The 14534-nt window shown below is 34.1% G+C and overlaps 1 protein-coding gene across 5 annotated transcripts; it reads right to left on the bottom strand.

The window, feature by feature from the left end:
- Nucleotides 1–1450: 1450 nt before the first annotated feature.
- Nucleotides 1451–10264, bottom strand: LOC113741872 (uncharacterized). Of its 5 annotated transcripts, none has more exons than XM_027269520.2 (9): nucleotides 9963–10264; nucleotides 6969–7054; nucleotides 6118–6644; nucleotides 5459–5617; nucleotides 4712–4870; nucleotides 4384–4504; nucleotides 3087–3314; nucleotides 2877–2998; nucleotides 1451–2281 (listed from the first exon to the last, which is right to left on the bottom strand). In XM_027269520.2, the coding sequence occupies exons 1-9, from the start codon at nucleotides 10209–10211 to the stop codon at nucleotides 1704–1706; spliced, it is 2229 nt and encodes a 742-aa protein (XP_027125321.2). In that variant the 5' UTR covers nucleotides 10212–10264; the 3' UTR covers nucleotides 1451–1703. The 5 variants fall into 5 exon arrangements, with proteins under 5 accessions (XP_027125321.2, XP_071903949.1, XP_027125322.1 ...); XM_072047848.1 differs by having other exon boundaries at nucleotides 6118–6524; nucleotides 9963–10263; XM_027269521.2 differs by lacking the exon at nucleotides 9963–10264 and adding an exon at nucleotides 9605–9874.
- Between the last annotated feature and the right edge of the window lie 4270 nt (nucleotides 10265–14534).

Genomic DNA, 14534 nt, shown 5'->3' with positions numbered 1-14534 from the left:
GTCAATTTTTTTTTGTTAATGGTTAAGAATGGTCTTAGTCAAAGTCAAAACTGCATGGCTTTGTTGACAAATATTTTTCCAATGGTTTATCCACATCTAATGGTCATCCAACTGCTAAAATATGTAGTCAACCTCTAATTATCTCTTAACACCTTATAAATAATATCTCTTTGCACAAAACTCCTCTTAATTTTAAAAAATTTATCATACACACCTCACTAGTGGGTCCTACTTTCATAATGCACTAGGAACTTAACATGTACTAACTTCTAGAAGAAAAATGATTTAAAAATTTGACTCACTTATAAAAATATCTAGAAAATTAAAGCAATAAAGTAAAGTAAAGAAAATGTATTCAAAACATACAATAAAATAAAAATAATTTTCGGATCCTCACATATTGATTCAGATGTGTAATTTGGTACCATATTGTTTAGTAATTAAAGGTAAATGGTTTCTAAAAGGAATATTCGCCAAGATCAAAATTTGTTAGGAAATTGGTTTAATTTTTTGTAAATAGGTTTTTATATTGTGTGGAAATAACTAATTTTCTAATTGTTTTAGTTACTTGAATTAATAGCCAAGAAATTTTTTATTTGTATAAGTTTGGAATTAAAATTTTTTTTATTATGTATAAGATTAGGAATTAGCAGTTATTTTCTGTTATTACTAGAGTATTGGCCAAGTAATATAACTTATAAATAGGCGGAAGTTGGCATACTACAAGGTACCATACAAAGAGAACATGTAGTTTTGTAAATGGAATAAAATAGGATTCTTAGAAGAAGAGAGATGAGATACAAGAAATGAGTTTGGGTTCAAATTGTATTCTTGTATAAAATTTTCCTCTTATAATGAAGAATCAATTTTCTCTCCGTGAACGTAAACTCAATGATAGAATCGAATCACATTATATTTTATCTATCATTTATCTGTTATACTTGTGACTTGTTTGTTATTAAATTATTATGTACTTGATATTTCAATAGTCATGTATTTCACAATTAGATCTCAACAATTACTAATGGAAGCAAAGTTTCAACTTTTTGAATTCAAGAAGTACGATCAAGCAATTTAACTTTCACAAGGATTTGGAACAGGAACGATTGCAGGAAGCAACCATTCCGGTAGGTTGATGGCCAAGATTTAGCCAAAAAAAAATATAATATTCAGATTTTATCTTGTATATTATTTTTTACACTATGTGTTGAACTTACAAAATTTTGTTCTATAGTTACACGTTGTGCAAAATGACTTGCATCATGTGCAAACTGAGTTACATCATGTACAAAATGCACAAAACTCTGTTGACTGTTCCTGGCCCAAATCCACTTTCACAAGTATTTAACCTCCATTGTAGTACATTAGAACCAGTACTTAATACGAGATGAATTATCTGAATAGGAGAACTTGTTCATGGTCATAGTTAAAGGGCAATTAAAAGTTGATGGGTAGCGAACAATAATCTTCATTTTTGGTAGAAGCTGTTTTTCATGTAATCAACCTGCAGCCACTTTTACATTCCACGCCAGCATGCATCTATCTATCTTCACAGCCACTCTAGAACAGGACTCTGATTTGAAATTGTATATACAGACTACTCTTTTTCCAACAAAAGGACCTCAACTATAAATTTGGGCTCAACAAGAAGGCCGCAAAGCATATCTACCTGCAACAATGAAAATATCCACTTCAAAGTTCTATCAGAGCTCAGATTTTGCATTCAAAGGAAGCTGAAAGGAACCAGTATCCAATCTCTGGGATGCAGCTGGCTTGGAAAAGTTGTTAGATAAATGATTTTTCATTATGTTATGCCCTGAATCAGCAACATTCGCTGGCAATGGTAGCACCTGAACAGGTCTTTCAATTTTCACAGGCCTTGATTTGTTTTCAAAACCAGGAGGAATTTCTATGCCTGCTTCGCTTGAATTAGTAGGATCCACTGCCAGTGGCAGCACCTCTTCACATTGTCTTGAAATAATAACATCCATTTTTCCCACCTCTTCCCCACCCACCATGTCTATTTCCATGTCATCAGATGCTGCGACAGAGGCAGCAATAATATCTGTTGCCAGCGGTACCAGCTGAAGAGATGCCCTAGGAACAGCAACATCAATTCTTCCAACCTCTTCCCCAGCCATCATGTCTACGTCCATGTCAATGTCCTGATTGCTGTTCCATTCACCAGGAATTTCATAAGCACCATCAACCTGACATGCATGTCTTTTAGCTTTTTTCAAGGAATGAAAAACTCCCCATAGAAAGTGTCTCCCATTCCATTCTGTCAAGTCATTTAAATAAAAGGCAGAACAAGGCATGTCAGACAGTAGCACCGACAGAACTACTATAGATATTTCTTGTCATTTATGTAAGAAACATGACATTCTGTTACAACTCATTTAAAATTAAATGAATTAGCATCACTAGCATATCAATCATAAAGTCATCGTGTTTAGTCTACATTTTCATTATAGAAACCTATATGAAGTATCCTTAAATCACAAACACAAAGTTCAACTCAGAATAGGAAGTAGAAGGTACATAAAGATTTGAACCCCCGGAAGGTATTAATCCAGTTCTCTACCTTTCAATTGCAGTTTGTATTTTTTCTTTATGAAAGAGATAAATGACACAAGTTGCCACTTTTTTTTGGCCGATTACTCTGAGAATAGAAGCATCTCAGAGTTTACATACTTCACAGAATGAAGACCAGACATCTCTAGTTCTACCGTTTAGGTTCAAGACAACAACCGTTAACTGAAATTATGCCAACACCGTGTGTATTTGATTCTTAAAACAAGGCTGGTAACTCTTTAACAAGCACATCAACTAACACCTCATCTGGACAAGAATCAGAAAATAGTAGGAGATCTCACCTTGGCAGTCCAAGCTCAAGACTTTAGATGTAAATATTAACAGCTCAACCCCATCCATTAGGTTCCGCAGTGCTAAGTCCCCTGCTTCCATGGCTTCTAGCAATGAGAAATAGCTCTCACACCTACATGTCAAGACAAAGTATCTAATTATCAGATATAGAAAAAAAGAGCAGTAGAGGCAGAAACTTTTTGCCACATCCCAAAGACTACCTCTCAATAAAACTGGGAAAGAAGTACAGTCCAATATCTCTTCTGTCAAGACAGTAATTCTGGAACAAGTTTGGCCAAAGATCCCCCCGCGGAATCAATTCAAACCCAAGAATTTCAGGCATATGCTTTGAAAATTCATACACCTTTCTAAGGACTCTGGAAGGAGGATAAGCTTGAACTCCATTCATTTCCCCATGTTCAGGATCATTATAAATCTTCAAGCGTCCTCTACAAACAGCAAAAAACTTGGTTGCATTGGTAAAGAGAAATGATCAAGAATTTGGGAAAATTTAAGGCATGCATCATGATTCAAATAAACATTGCACAGATCCAGGAAGAAATTTTTTTGGTTGTAGAAGTCAATAGAATAATCAATATGAACAGGAAGCAAGGCAACTATAGTACATTGGTAAAGAGAAATGACCATATAATAAGTTGTAGGAAGCCCAATTAAGCCACATAACCATCAGTGAGATCACAACGATGTGTTTTGCAGCATCAGAAAATTCAAGTCAATCATGAGGTTTTTCCTGAGCATTAAGCACTTGAAGTAGTTCCAACTTGTAATGTTACTAAGTGAAAAACAAAGACATGGCTCCATGATTATAAAAGAAAGGGATGGGTGATTCAGGTAATGTCGCCAAGATAGAAGGCAATTTTTACTGGTTGCATACCTGAATTCGAGAATCCCCTTTTCAGAAACAACATTAGTAGTTTCTTAAATAAATTAAGCATAATATACTGAGGAATTGCTGTTAAGGTAAAGTTTACAATCAAGCATAATATAATAAGCCCAAGTGAGCAGAAAATGCAAGGAATCTTAAAGAAAATACAACAAAGCTAAAAAAATCCAGGGAATTGCATTTAAATGCTCATAGAGAACACCAAAGAAGGTAAAGTATGATATAATTCAGCAAACATCTCCTAATACCAGAAATGTTGATCATCATTCAAGGTAATCATTCTCACAATGGAAAATATTCTGTAATGGCACCTGAGTTATTTTGCATGTTTGTTTTAGACAAAGTTTTTTCCCTACTTTAGCTACAGGAACCCTGTATAAACAAAGAGGGTTGTTTTTTGGTACATAATTTAGTATCTGTCGACTAAACTCTTCATACCAAAAAACAATTTAGTATCTGCGACTAAACTCTTCATACCAACAAACAAGTCATCGTTGTGATCTGTAACTAAACTCTTCATAGAGCAATTCTGAGCTTGCAGATAATTTAGTATCTGTGCCTAAACTCTTCATACCAAAAAACAAGTCAGTTAACAAAAAAGTAGATCTACTTACTTCCAGGTAGCATCTAAAGCAGGACCACTTGAGCATTTCCTGACCTCGGGAAAGATACCAATTGGATCAGCGGTCCTAGAATCAGTCTTCTCTAGCTCCAGATTGAGGAAAACATCACCACCTGAAAAATCAGATATCCTCATTTGATGTATGGAATACCTTGATCAACCATGATAGCTTTTACTAGTCAGAAATATAACTAAATCAAGCACATGTACTCAAGCAGTTTTATTAAAAATGATTCTAAAACCAGGCTGAAAGAATTTACCATTGCCCTTATATCTCTGAATTTGATTGAAACCACAAAAAGGAGTAGTAATTATCTTGCCTGAAATAACACTTGCTTGACCACATGCCACTGGTGAAGATGCAGAGACTGTTTTGATAATTTCCTTCTCCACCCTAGTTTCTGCTTTATACTTAGAAGTATCCTTAGGCTGTTCCTTCTGCATTTCTCCCTTCAAGGAAGCCTGAAAAGGACCTGTTTCTGCAACAGCAATTCAAATTCAACAAACTGCATCAGGGATCAATGTAGATTCAGAAAAATTAAAGCACATTAAGGAATTTAGACGTCTCTCCTTGGTCCACCATCAAGCAGGTTCCACTCCTGATTAAGATAGTCCAAATGCAATTCCGGTTTTTTAACCATTGCAATTTGTCCTAAAACTGGTTTAGAAATTTTTGGCACCACCAAAGAAGACAAGTCAACAAATATCAGTGCCGTGCAGCTTGAGCTAAAACATTTTACCAAAGGTACCATGGTCTCCTTCAACATAAAGAGGTGAAAATGGAAAATAAACATACTACACACTGTTTACTTTTGACTGAACAATCCATAGTTGACACAAAGTCCTAAAGCATCACCACCTGAAAGATTAGATGTCCTCATCTCATATGTGGACAACCTTGATCAGCCATGATAGCTTTAACTAGATGTCAGGGATATAGCTAAATCAAGCACATGCAGTCAAGTGGTTTTGTTAATCATCACACTAACATCAGACTAACAATTTATCACCTCCCTCATACACTGACTTACATCAAAACCACGAACAGGAGTGGTAAATTATCTTGCCTAAGTTTACACTTGCTTGACCACATGTCGCTGGTGAAGAAGCAGAGACTGCTTTCGTGATTGCCTTTCCCACCCTAATTTCTCCTTTATCCTTAAAAGTATCCTTAGGCTGTTCCTTCTGCATTTGTCCCTTCAAAGAAGCCTGAATAGCACCTGTTTCTGAAACAGCAATTCAAATTCAGCAAACTGCATACCAGAGATCAATGCAAATTCGGAAAAAATAAAGCACATTAAGGTATATAGATGTCTCTCCTAGGTCCACCATCAGGCGGGTTCCACTTCACGATTATGATTGTTCAAGCATAATTCCAGTGTTCTACCATTACAACTTGTCCTAAAAAAGGGTTTAGAAATTTTTGGCACCACCAAAGAACACAAGGTTACAAAAATCAGTGCTCTGCACCTTGAGCTAAATGTTTTACAAAAGATAATATAGTTCCCTTCAAAATAAAGAGTTGAGAATAGAAAATTAACATATAATACATTGTTTACTTTTGATTGAACAATCCATAGTTGGCACGAAATTTCTTTACCATGCAACACCCTTTGCAAATGGATAAAAATTAGCATATTACAAGAGTAAAATTTTGCCAGTTTATATTTATATCTGTTACTTCCACCAAGACTAGAATTTGTGGATAGACGATGTAGTTAATAACCTCTTAGTCCTTTGAAAGATTGTGGAACATGTTGCCCAGGCACCGTATTCAACTGGGAGTTGTTAGGTCTCACTGCTTTCAACTGTTTTGAGGTTACGAAAGGAGGATTTACTCTAACTATGTGTATTGAAGACTCTGCAGGTATAGCTTTTGGCTTGACAGGAGTTCTATCCAAAGCAGAGGCTCCATTCTTCCAGGATACTGGTTTGGTGCTGCATGTGGACTTGGACTTAATGGGGGAATTAGAATTCTTAGCTCCTGATGATAGCATAATAACTTCTTCAACATGCATATACTTCACTTTTCCATGAGGGATCTTCTTGTCAATCCCATTCTGCCTCAAATCACAAGGTTGCTTGTTAGGTTGAGAACTTTTGCGCAGCCTGCTAGCCGTTCCGAATTGCGACCTGCAAACCAAGTCTTCCATAAAGCCAGATGTTGATGACAGCATTTTAATGCTGCGAAGACAATCATCGCAGCACCAATCTTTTGGAGAAAGCATCACCACAGAGCCACGCATGCAGTAACTTGCAAAAGAAGAAGCACAAGATTATACTAACTTAAATTTAAAACAATATCAGAGCTCGCAATTGCAGAAGGCATAATGAACCATGCATTATATCCACTGGCATTTTGAATTATATATAAAGTGGCTTTAAAAAACTGGAAAGGAATTTATGGTGGCAAGATGCAGTGTGTTTGTAACAAAAATAAGAAAATCATTGTTTGCAACAAATGAACTTGCAAACTTCACATGCAACAGTATATAGGTAAATGTCCAAAAGATACAAAGACAGAGATATATCTTTATTTACAAGGGATGGGGATAGAGAGAGAGTGTGAGATCTTACATGTGTTCACAAGAAATTTTGCATTGAGGGCAAGTTTGAATTGCATCACTGACACCTATGTCACCACAGATATCACAACACTTCTCCTACAGATTGGGACAGAAAATTTTCAGATTACTTATTAATGTATGTTGGTTTATGAAAGGTTTTGGCACTAAATGGACAGTTAGTGCTCAGAACAAGAAGCAATTTTCAAACCAACAGTGTAAGAGATTCACAATGCTATCTATACATTTTTCTCCATATAAGTGATGAAATTCATAATATTGGGATTCAACTCTTATGATAAGAACTACCAAGATTAGTATAAAATGCAATGGTTAATTGTTCAACCATGGACCAATTGGTGCAATGGTAGGTCCATTATCTTCTGTACAAGCTATAGGATCCTCCAGCATGACCACTAAAAGGTTCTACAAATAAAAAGTAAAGGAAAATCAAAATATAGAGAATCTACCCAAAACCATTTTGACTTTGTTTTTTTCTCAACTCAAAGCAGAGACTCAAACAGTGACCAATATTACCAAAAACTTGACTGACTCATTCATCAAATGCTACAGTGAGCAATACCAAACTGCCTCTTTATTTTAAAGCAAGTAATACGTGAACTTCTTTGTACAAAAAGATTATAAAAGTAATACACTGTTCTTGAACTCAACAAATTCCAAGGTCACTTAGGATTCATATGTCATAAAAATTCAACAAAACTAGTCTTGCTTAAAACATAACTGAAGCTGTTATGGTGATGGTAGTTTGATAAACCACTTCCAATAAATGCCTTTATCTTATTTATGTACTTCCAACATATGCACACAAGTCAAATTGTTCTAGGATTCGTCCTTACATGAGGGCCTGGATCATCAGCAAAGGAACTGCTCCGTAATACCAAAATATTTCTCATGTGTATTAGAAGCCAAAATGAACCAAACAAAAAAAGACACAATAGGAATGTTGAAACTACAACAAAATTACTAAACAAAAGAATAAAAGAAGACAATGCACAGTACACAAAGTTGAAGGTTTTGATTTCCACCATCTGATTCTTTTACATAAACTACAAGAAGACAATCCCAGTTAAAAAAAAAAAAAGAAAAAAGAAAAATGGACATCTTAGGCACCAAGACTGGGTACTGATAATGACTTTGATGTGTGATGGTGGACTGGAGGTCAACAAATGAAGCTGTAGGAGATTATCCAGATTTAGATAAATGACCACACTGATTTGCTATCATCTTTACACAGTCAAAGCAACTCTCATTTTGTCAAAAAACAAATAGGGACTAATTAAAGTCTTCTATTCTTTTAGTTATATTACTTGTCTGCATACAGGCTAGAGAGAACATTTATCTTTCACTTATTTAATAATATAATATAATACAGACAATGCAAACTCCAGGCTTTTCCTATACAACAGCAATGGGGGATCTTACTACTTGCTAATGGCAGGTGGTCATTCTGAAACATAGGGCAATAGCAATTTGGCATGCTAAAAGGGTAGGCTACATAACCTCCAAAAAACTCATTTTTCTTTTCACTTTCAATTTACTACATAAAAGACTAGCCAAGTTAAACTAAAATGCAGTTTCAGTACTTCATATCCTACGTAGAAACTTGTAGTACATTATCTCATAAAATCCGCAAAATTACAAAAGAATATCTTTTCCCCCCTTCAATGCCAAATACTGACAGCATTCATGTACTGAAATTAATAACTTCAAAAAATTATTCATTTACTCGAAGACTATACCAAACCATTTACTAATTGATATGGCAATATATATCATTTGTCTTTGTTGCCAGTCATTCAATACAACAAGCTTGTAATATCTGCACTTCCTCTGCACACATGTCCAAAAAGTTTTATACAACTTTTAGGTCTTGCAATTGTGTACATTTTATCACTAGGTAGATGATGAATGACTTCATATCAAACAAGATATTCAAGGAATTTTTTCTGAATAAAAACTGCACCTTGATAGTCCCTCTACTTTCAAAGTTCCTATTTGCGCAAGCTTTTCTCGAAGTTCTTTATGCAAGGGCAGTGATCAATCACCAAAATTTGTTTAACATCCCAATAGTACCAAATTCCAGAATGGTACATTGATCATTTCATGTGAGATTTAGAGCTGAAATTAAGAACTTTCTACAAATCAAATGAGCCAAAGTTACACAAAATGCAGTGCTAAAATGACAAAATTTTCTTTTCCTTTATATTTTATAAAATGAGTATTTTGTATGTTATCCTTTTCTTTTGGTTCAACATTCACCAACAAACCTCAAATACCCCATTTTAATGCCTTTCAGTTTAAAACCTCTAAAGTTAGCAAATTTACTTAAAAAGACAAAGCAGAAAAAACTACAGGGATACCTATTCAGCAGAAACCAAATGGGTTGTTTTTCACCGAAAAAAAAAAATCACATGGTTCCAACCTCCTATCAAAGTAATATACCTAACAGAAGAAATAGGTAACAACAATCTAAACCACTGATACAGAGCATTAAATAAAATCCCATTTCATTAAACACAAGTAGTAAAAGAAAAAAAATATTTTTAAAAAGTAGGAATGAAATGCCCATCTCCACCTAAAAAAAAAAAAAAAACAAAGAAATGTGAAAACAAAGAAAAGTAACCTAACCATATAAATATTCACAAAAAACCAGGAAAAACAACTTTTGATTTTGCCATTGGTCAGCTCTCCACGACGGAAGACCACATGAGGACCAACTACTCAAACCCCCAAATGTTACCGTACAATGCCATGTTTGATCCGTACATAAACCCCAGCATTCAACAAAACCCACTACCCCAAAAGCATCATGGAGCAACAATAAACAATGTGATTATGCAGGCCCCAGGAAACAACAAACTACTAGCAAAACTATCTTTTACACTAACTTGTGGAATACAATGCCGGATATTGGTTAAAAAAGTAAGCCTTTTTCATTTTTCCATTAAATAACAAATGCATAATACTTAATAGCAGACATATTTACCCGGTGGGCCTCTGCTGTTGGTTGCTGGTCCTCCATGTTTCTCTTTGACAAGGGTTCTTTCTTTGGAGACTGTGCGACTGCTTGGAGTGTGGTAGCAGTGTGCTCTGTGTGTGTGTTTGTGTGTGTGTGAGAGAGAGAGATAGAGAGAGAGAGCGTTTTTAAAGAGAGAACAGAAGACAGAAAGGGACCAGACGAGGTTGAAAAGGGTCCAAATCGAGTCCAAGTGGACAAACAAACAATTATTGACATTAATTTGACCTGGAAATATTTAGTAATAATTATTTAATAATTGGTAGCTGCTGAATGATGATTTATATACGGATTATTTAATAAAAAGAAAATAATTACGGATTTTTTATTGCTAATAATATGTGTTTGGAGGAGAAGAATTAAGGGGACTTTTCGGCTGACACGTGCAGATGTTATGGTTGATAAGGAAATGATTAAAATTGGCATTTTTATTTATTTATTTATAGTTTTGGGGTTCAGGAGGGAAGTGAGCGGGCGTGATGGGGGAGTGTGCGTTGACCGCGAGAGATTTGAGAAATGTTGGGGAGTGTTTTACAATTCCCAAGAATGTTTCCCATTGTTTACTTGTTTTGGAATCCAGGAAGAAAGAAAAATTAACCACTGGCCAATGGGTCAATGGTCACCAGGAAGGGGTTTAAGTCCCTCCTTGAACTGTAGATGAGGGTTCAAATTTCATTTGTAGTCAAAAAAATTTAAGGGTTGTGTCAAAATACTCTCTTAGTCTAATTGGGTCTGTATATTTTTGCTGACAAAAAAAAAATGAAAGAAAGAAAAATTGAGAATTTTGAAAACAATAAATAAAAGTATCCTATATATATGTATATATATAATATATAAAAAGGAGTTGTTTATGTGGCTCTTGAAAAATTTTCGTCCGTCGTATTTTGGGATAACACAAGAAGAGTTGAAATAGAATACAAACAGTTGAACTAACTGTACAAATCTGTAATACGCGTTTCAGAACGATTTGAGTATGATACCCTTTGTTATATGATGATCAGATTCTTAATTTGGTTATGAAAATTGTACAAGAATGTAATGCAAGTATGAAATTGAGATAAATTTATTGTTCATAACAAGATTTAATTGTTTCTTACCCATTGCAATCATAACTATAAAGTGATTCGCATGCTTCTCCTTCTTCAGTTTTTCATGTTTTAATATCGAGAATCACGACTACAATATGATTGGAATTCTTTTTCTTCAATTTCCTTTTTTTTTCTTTTAAAATGCAGCTATTGTTCAATATTTTGTTATTTCTTCTGCTTCTTTTCCTTTTTTTTTGGCTCTAGATAATTAAGGAGGTATGCTTTGTTCTTCTCCTACTTAATTTGGTTTGTTTTGATTGGTTGATTTGCAGAATTATTTTGGTGTTGTTGTTATTTACAAATGTGCGATAATAATTTACTATATAGAAAAAATGCTATTCCTTTTAGTAAGTGAGTTATAATATATAAGAATTGGTCTACGAATTGTACATCTAGCTATAGTTTGCTTTATTGTTAATTGTTTATATTAAATTATTTAACTCTCTTTTCTTTAGGAATTAAGTTTGATTTTGAGCAGCTAACATCTATGTTTTGGTGTTTGATTTATCAAAGTACAAAAATTAGTAAAAATGAATAAGTTATTTAACAATGTTTTTGTTGATATTAAGGAATTATTATCGTGTACTTCATTTCATGAGTACCGGAGTACAAGAATGAGCATTCTTTCTTGTAGCTAAAATAAATTTCAAGGATGCTTCTAAACTATATTCATTAGCCATTCATGCCAAAATAATTTTACACATAATGGTTTCATTAAGTCTCAAAATTTGTGTGATATTGCTATGGTTGAAGATAATTTTAAATTATGTGTTATTGTGTAGTTATGTTAATAATTTCTTATATCTAGGGGTGGCAATTTTCGACACGACTCGAAAACACGACACGAATCTAATACGAAATTAATGGATTTGGGTTGAGATTTTGCGGGTTCGGGTTAGAATCGGGTCGAACCCCGATGGACCCGAAAAGAAAACGGGTCGAATTCGGGTCAACCCGTAGGTGATCTGATATGACCCGATAACCCGTTTATGAATTAAAAATAATTTAATAAACATAAAAATTATTTTATCTAACTAAACTAAGTTATTCTTTTTTCCAAAGGCATTAATCACTTAATCCTAAATGAATTTATTTAACTTGTGTGAAGTTGAAATTATTATATTTGGATAAATAATGTATTATATTATTTTTTACTTTTATACTATTTTAATTTATTTTATATTTGGTTTGGGATAAAACACTTTTACGGTGTTTTAATTTATTTTAGATTTAGTTTGGAATTATTTATTTAAATTTTATTACTTGATTATGTAATTAGTCTTGTACGAAATTGATTTTATTAGAAATTACAGTGGTAAATTAATAAATTAAAATTAAGTTTCGGGTCATTTCGGGTCGACTCGTCAACCCGCCAACCTGAAATTTTCGGGTTCGGGTCAGGTATCCTGACTCGTTTCGGGTTGGCGGGTCAGGTTCGGGTCAGCGGATTTTCTGTTACACTCGAGTCTCAACCCGACCCGCCAACCCGAAACGGACCCGATTGCCACCCCTACTTATATCCATATGTTATTTTCCATTCTTATTCCCCCCCTTCATCCTTGGATTAACTTCTTGTTCTACTTAATGAAATTTATAAATTGAGCAAATTACGATTCTTTAATACATGAGTCAGTTTCTATTACATTACTTCCCACATTTCTTTCATTTTCTTCTTAACTAGATAGAATAAATGTGTTAGCATAACTTATACTAATACATATATATTAAATTACTAATTACAATTTTTACTAATTATACATTTATTCTATTAAATACACCCACGGGGGAAGCGGGGCGAGAGAGCAAGTGACGAGGGGCAAGGTGAGAGTAGGGGAAATGTTTGGCCAACGGGGTTCCTACTTAAGGGTGTCAATTAATCAAACTACTCGACTTGTTCTTGTTCTCAAGAGTAACTTAGTCAAAGGCTTGACTCAAATTTGGCGTTGATTGAGTTTGAGTCGAGTTCGACCTATTTGATAAAATAATACAGTCGAGATCAAGTAAAAATATCAAAATTCGAGTACTTGTTGAGCCTTATCAAATAGTATATCTATAATATAATTTTTAATTATTTACTATAAAATTATGAAATTTACTAAAAAACCGAGCTTGAAAACTCAATTGAGCTCAATTTGGTCAATTTCAAGTTTGAACTTGAAATCAAGTAAGGTAAAATAAGTTGAAACTCGAGCTCCAGTTCACCTTTGAAGAACTCGACAAGCTTGAGTTCGAGTTCGTTTACACTACTCTAATTCAACTCGACTTGACTTGATGATTCGATAGGAGCTATGTTTTTAAACTCGGACTGGACTGGACGGTTCAACTAATCAAACCGAGAACCGGCAAAGCATTCGGTCTGAGTTTGTCTAAAAAAACTTGTGGTTAAGACTCGATCAAAACCCTGGTTAAACCAAAAACCTGGAAAAACAAAAAAAAAACAAAACCCAATTTTTTCAAATCTTGACTTCTTTGACAGTTTTGTTTGAAAATCTCAAAGCAAATCTTGATTAAAAGTCATAGATCTGGTGGTAGCCATGGCACAACCACAATTCTCCCAACATTCAAATTTTGCAAGATCTAAAACTAAAAAATTGTCAGAAAATGAGAAGAGAATCGAGATAAAAATGAATATAAAGAATAGAAATTGATGTTCTTGATTAAAAAGCCAGATCGTGGTGGTGGCCATGGCGGTGGCAGCGGCATGGCCACTTACAGTTCTTCCAGCATTCAAATTTTGCAAGATCTAAAGCTAAAATAAAAGAATTATAAAGAAATGAGAAGAGCATTGAAGACAGAAATGAATATAAAGAATAAAAGTTGATGTTTTCTTTGGTGAAGAAAGAAAAGAAGACAAGATTTTAGAAGTTTGAAAAAGCAGAAGGAAGGAAAGAACGTGATAGGAAAAGTGGATGTTGCAACCTGGAGGAGAAGAAATGATGAAGAAGACAAGGGCGACACATGCACTTCCTTATAATCCTAAGACTTAGAAAGAAGCAAAAAATTAGACATTGGTCCAAAACTTTTCTATTATTTTGTTTTGACCTCTAAAATTTGTGAACAATAGTAAATGCTTTCATAAATTTCTTTATTTGTTAAAATAACCCTCATAAATTAGTTTTAGGCACATCAAGTTTCATTTAAAGCTTAAAAACATTCAATTACAGTTATGATTGGAGGATGCTAAAATTTAGGATGTATAAAAATACAAATAGAGTGATAAAAGGAACATTTTTATCCATATTAATAATATACTTACACATATTTTTATATACGATCTATTAAATTTTTAATTAATATATTTATGACATTATGATGACATCACTCGATTTTTAGACAGATTCGATCCCAGTCGAACCCGTTGACCCCTGACCTCTGAGCTCGACTGGGTCGCTACCTGGTTCGAATTTCAAAACATTGGATAGAAGCCTGTGATACATCGCCTCACCTTCTCTCT

The sequence above is a fragment of the Coffea arabica genome, chromosome 4e (assembly GCF_036785885.1).
Source record: "Coffea arabica cultivar ET-39 chromosome 4e, Coffea Arabica ET-39 HiFi, whole genome shotgun sequence".
NCBI classification, from domain to species: domain Eukaryota; kingdom Viridiplantae; phylum Streptophyta; class Magnoliopsida; order Gentianales; family Rubiaceae; genus Coffea; species Coffea arabica.
The sequence above is the reverse complement of the archived record's forward strand: the minus strand, read 5'-3'. Positions and strand labels throughout refer to the sequence as shown.

What these genes read in the sequence shown, in the direction of transcription:
- LOC113741872 (XM_027269520.2), bottom strand. Translation starts at nt 10,211, where the DNA reads ATGTCAATAATTGTTTGTTTGTCCACTTGGACTCGATTTGGACCCTTT. An exon ending in CAACAGCAGAGGCCCACCGG is followed by an intron (nt 7,055 to 9,962) that starts GTAAATATGTCT and finishes CCCAATCTGTAG; the next exon opens with GAGAAGTGTTGTGATATCTG. An exon ending in TTTCCCAGTTTTATTGAGAG is followed by an intron (nt 2,999 to 3,086) that starts GTAGTCTTTGGG and finishes CTTGACATGTAG; the next exon opens with GTGTGAGAGCTATTTCTCAT.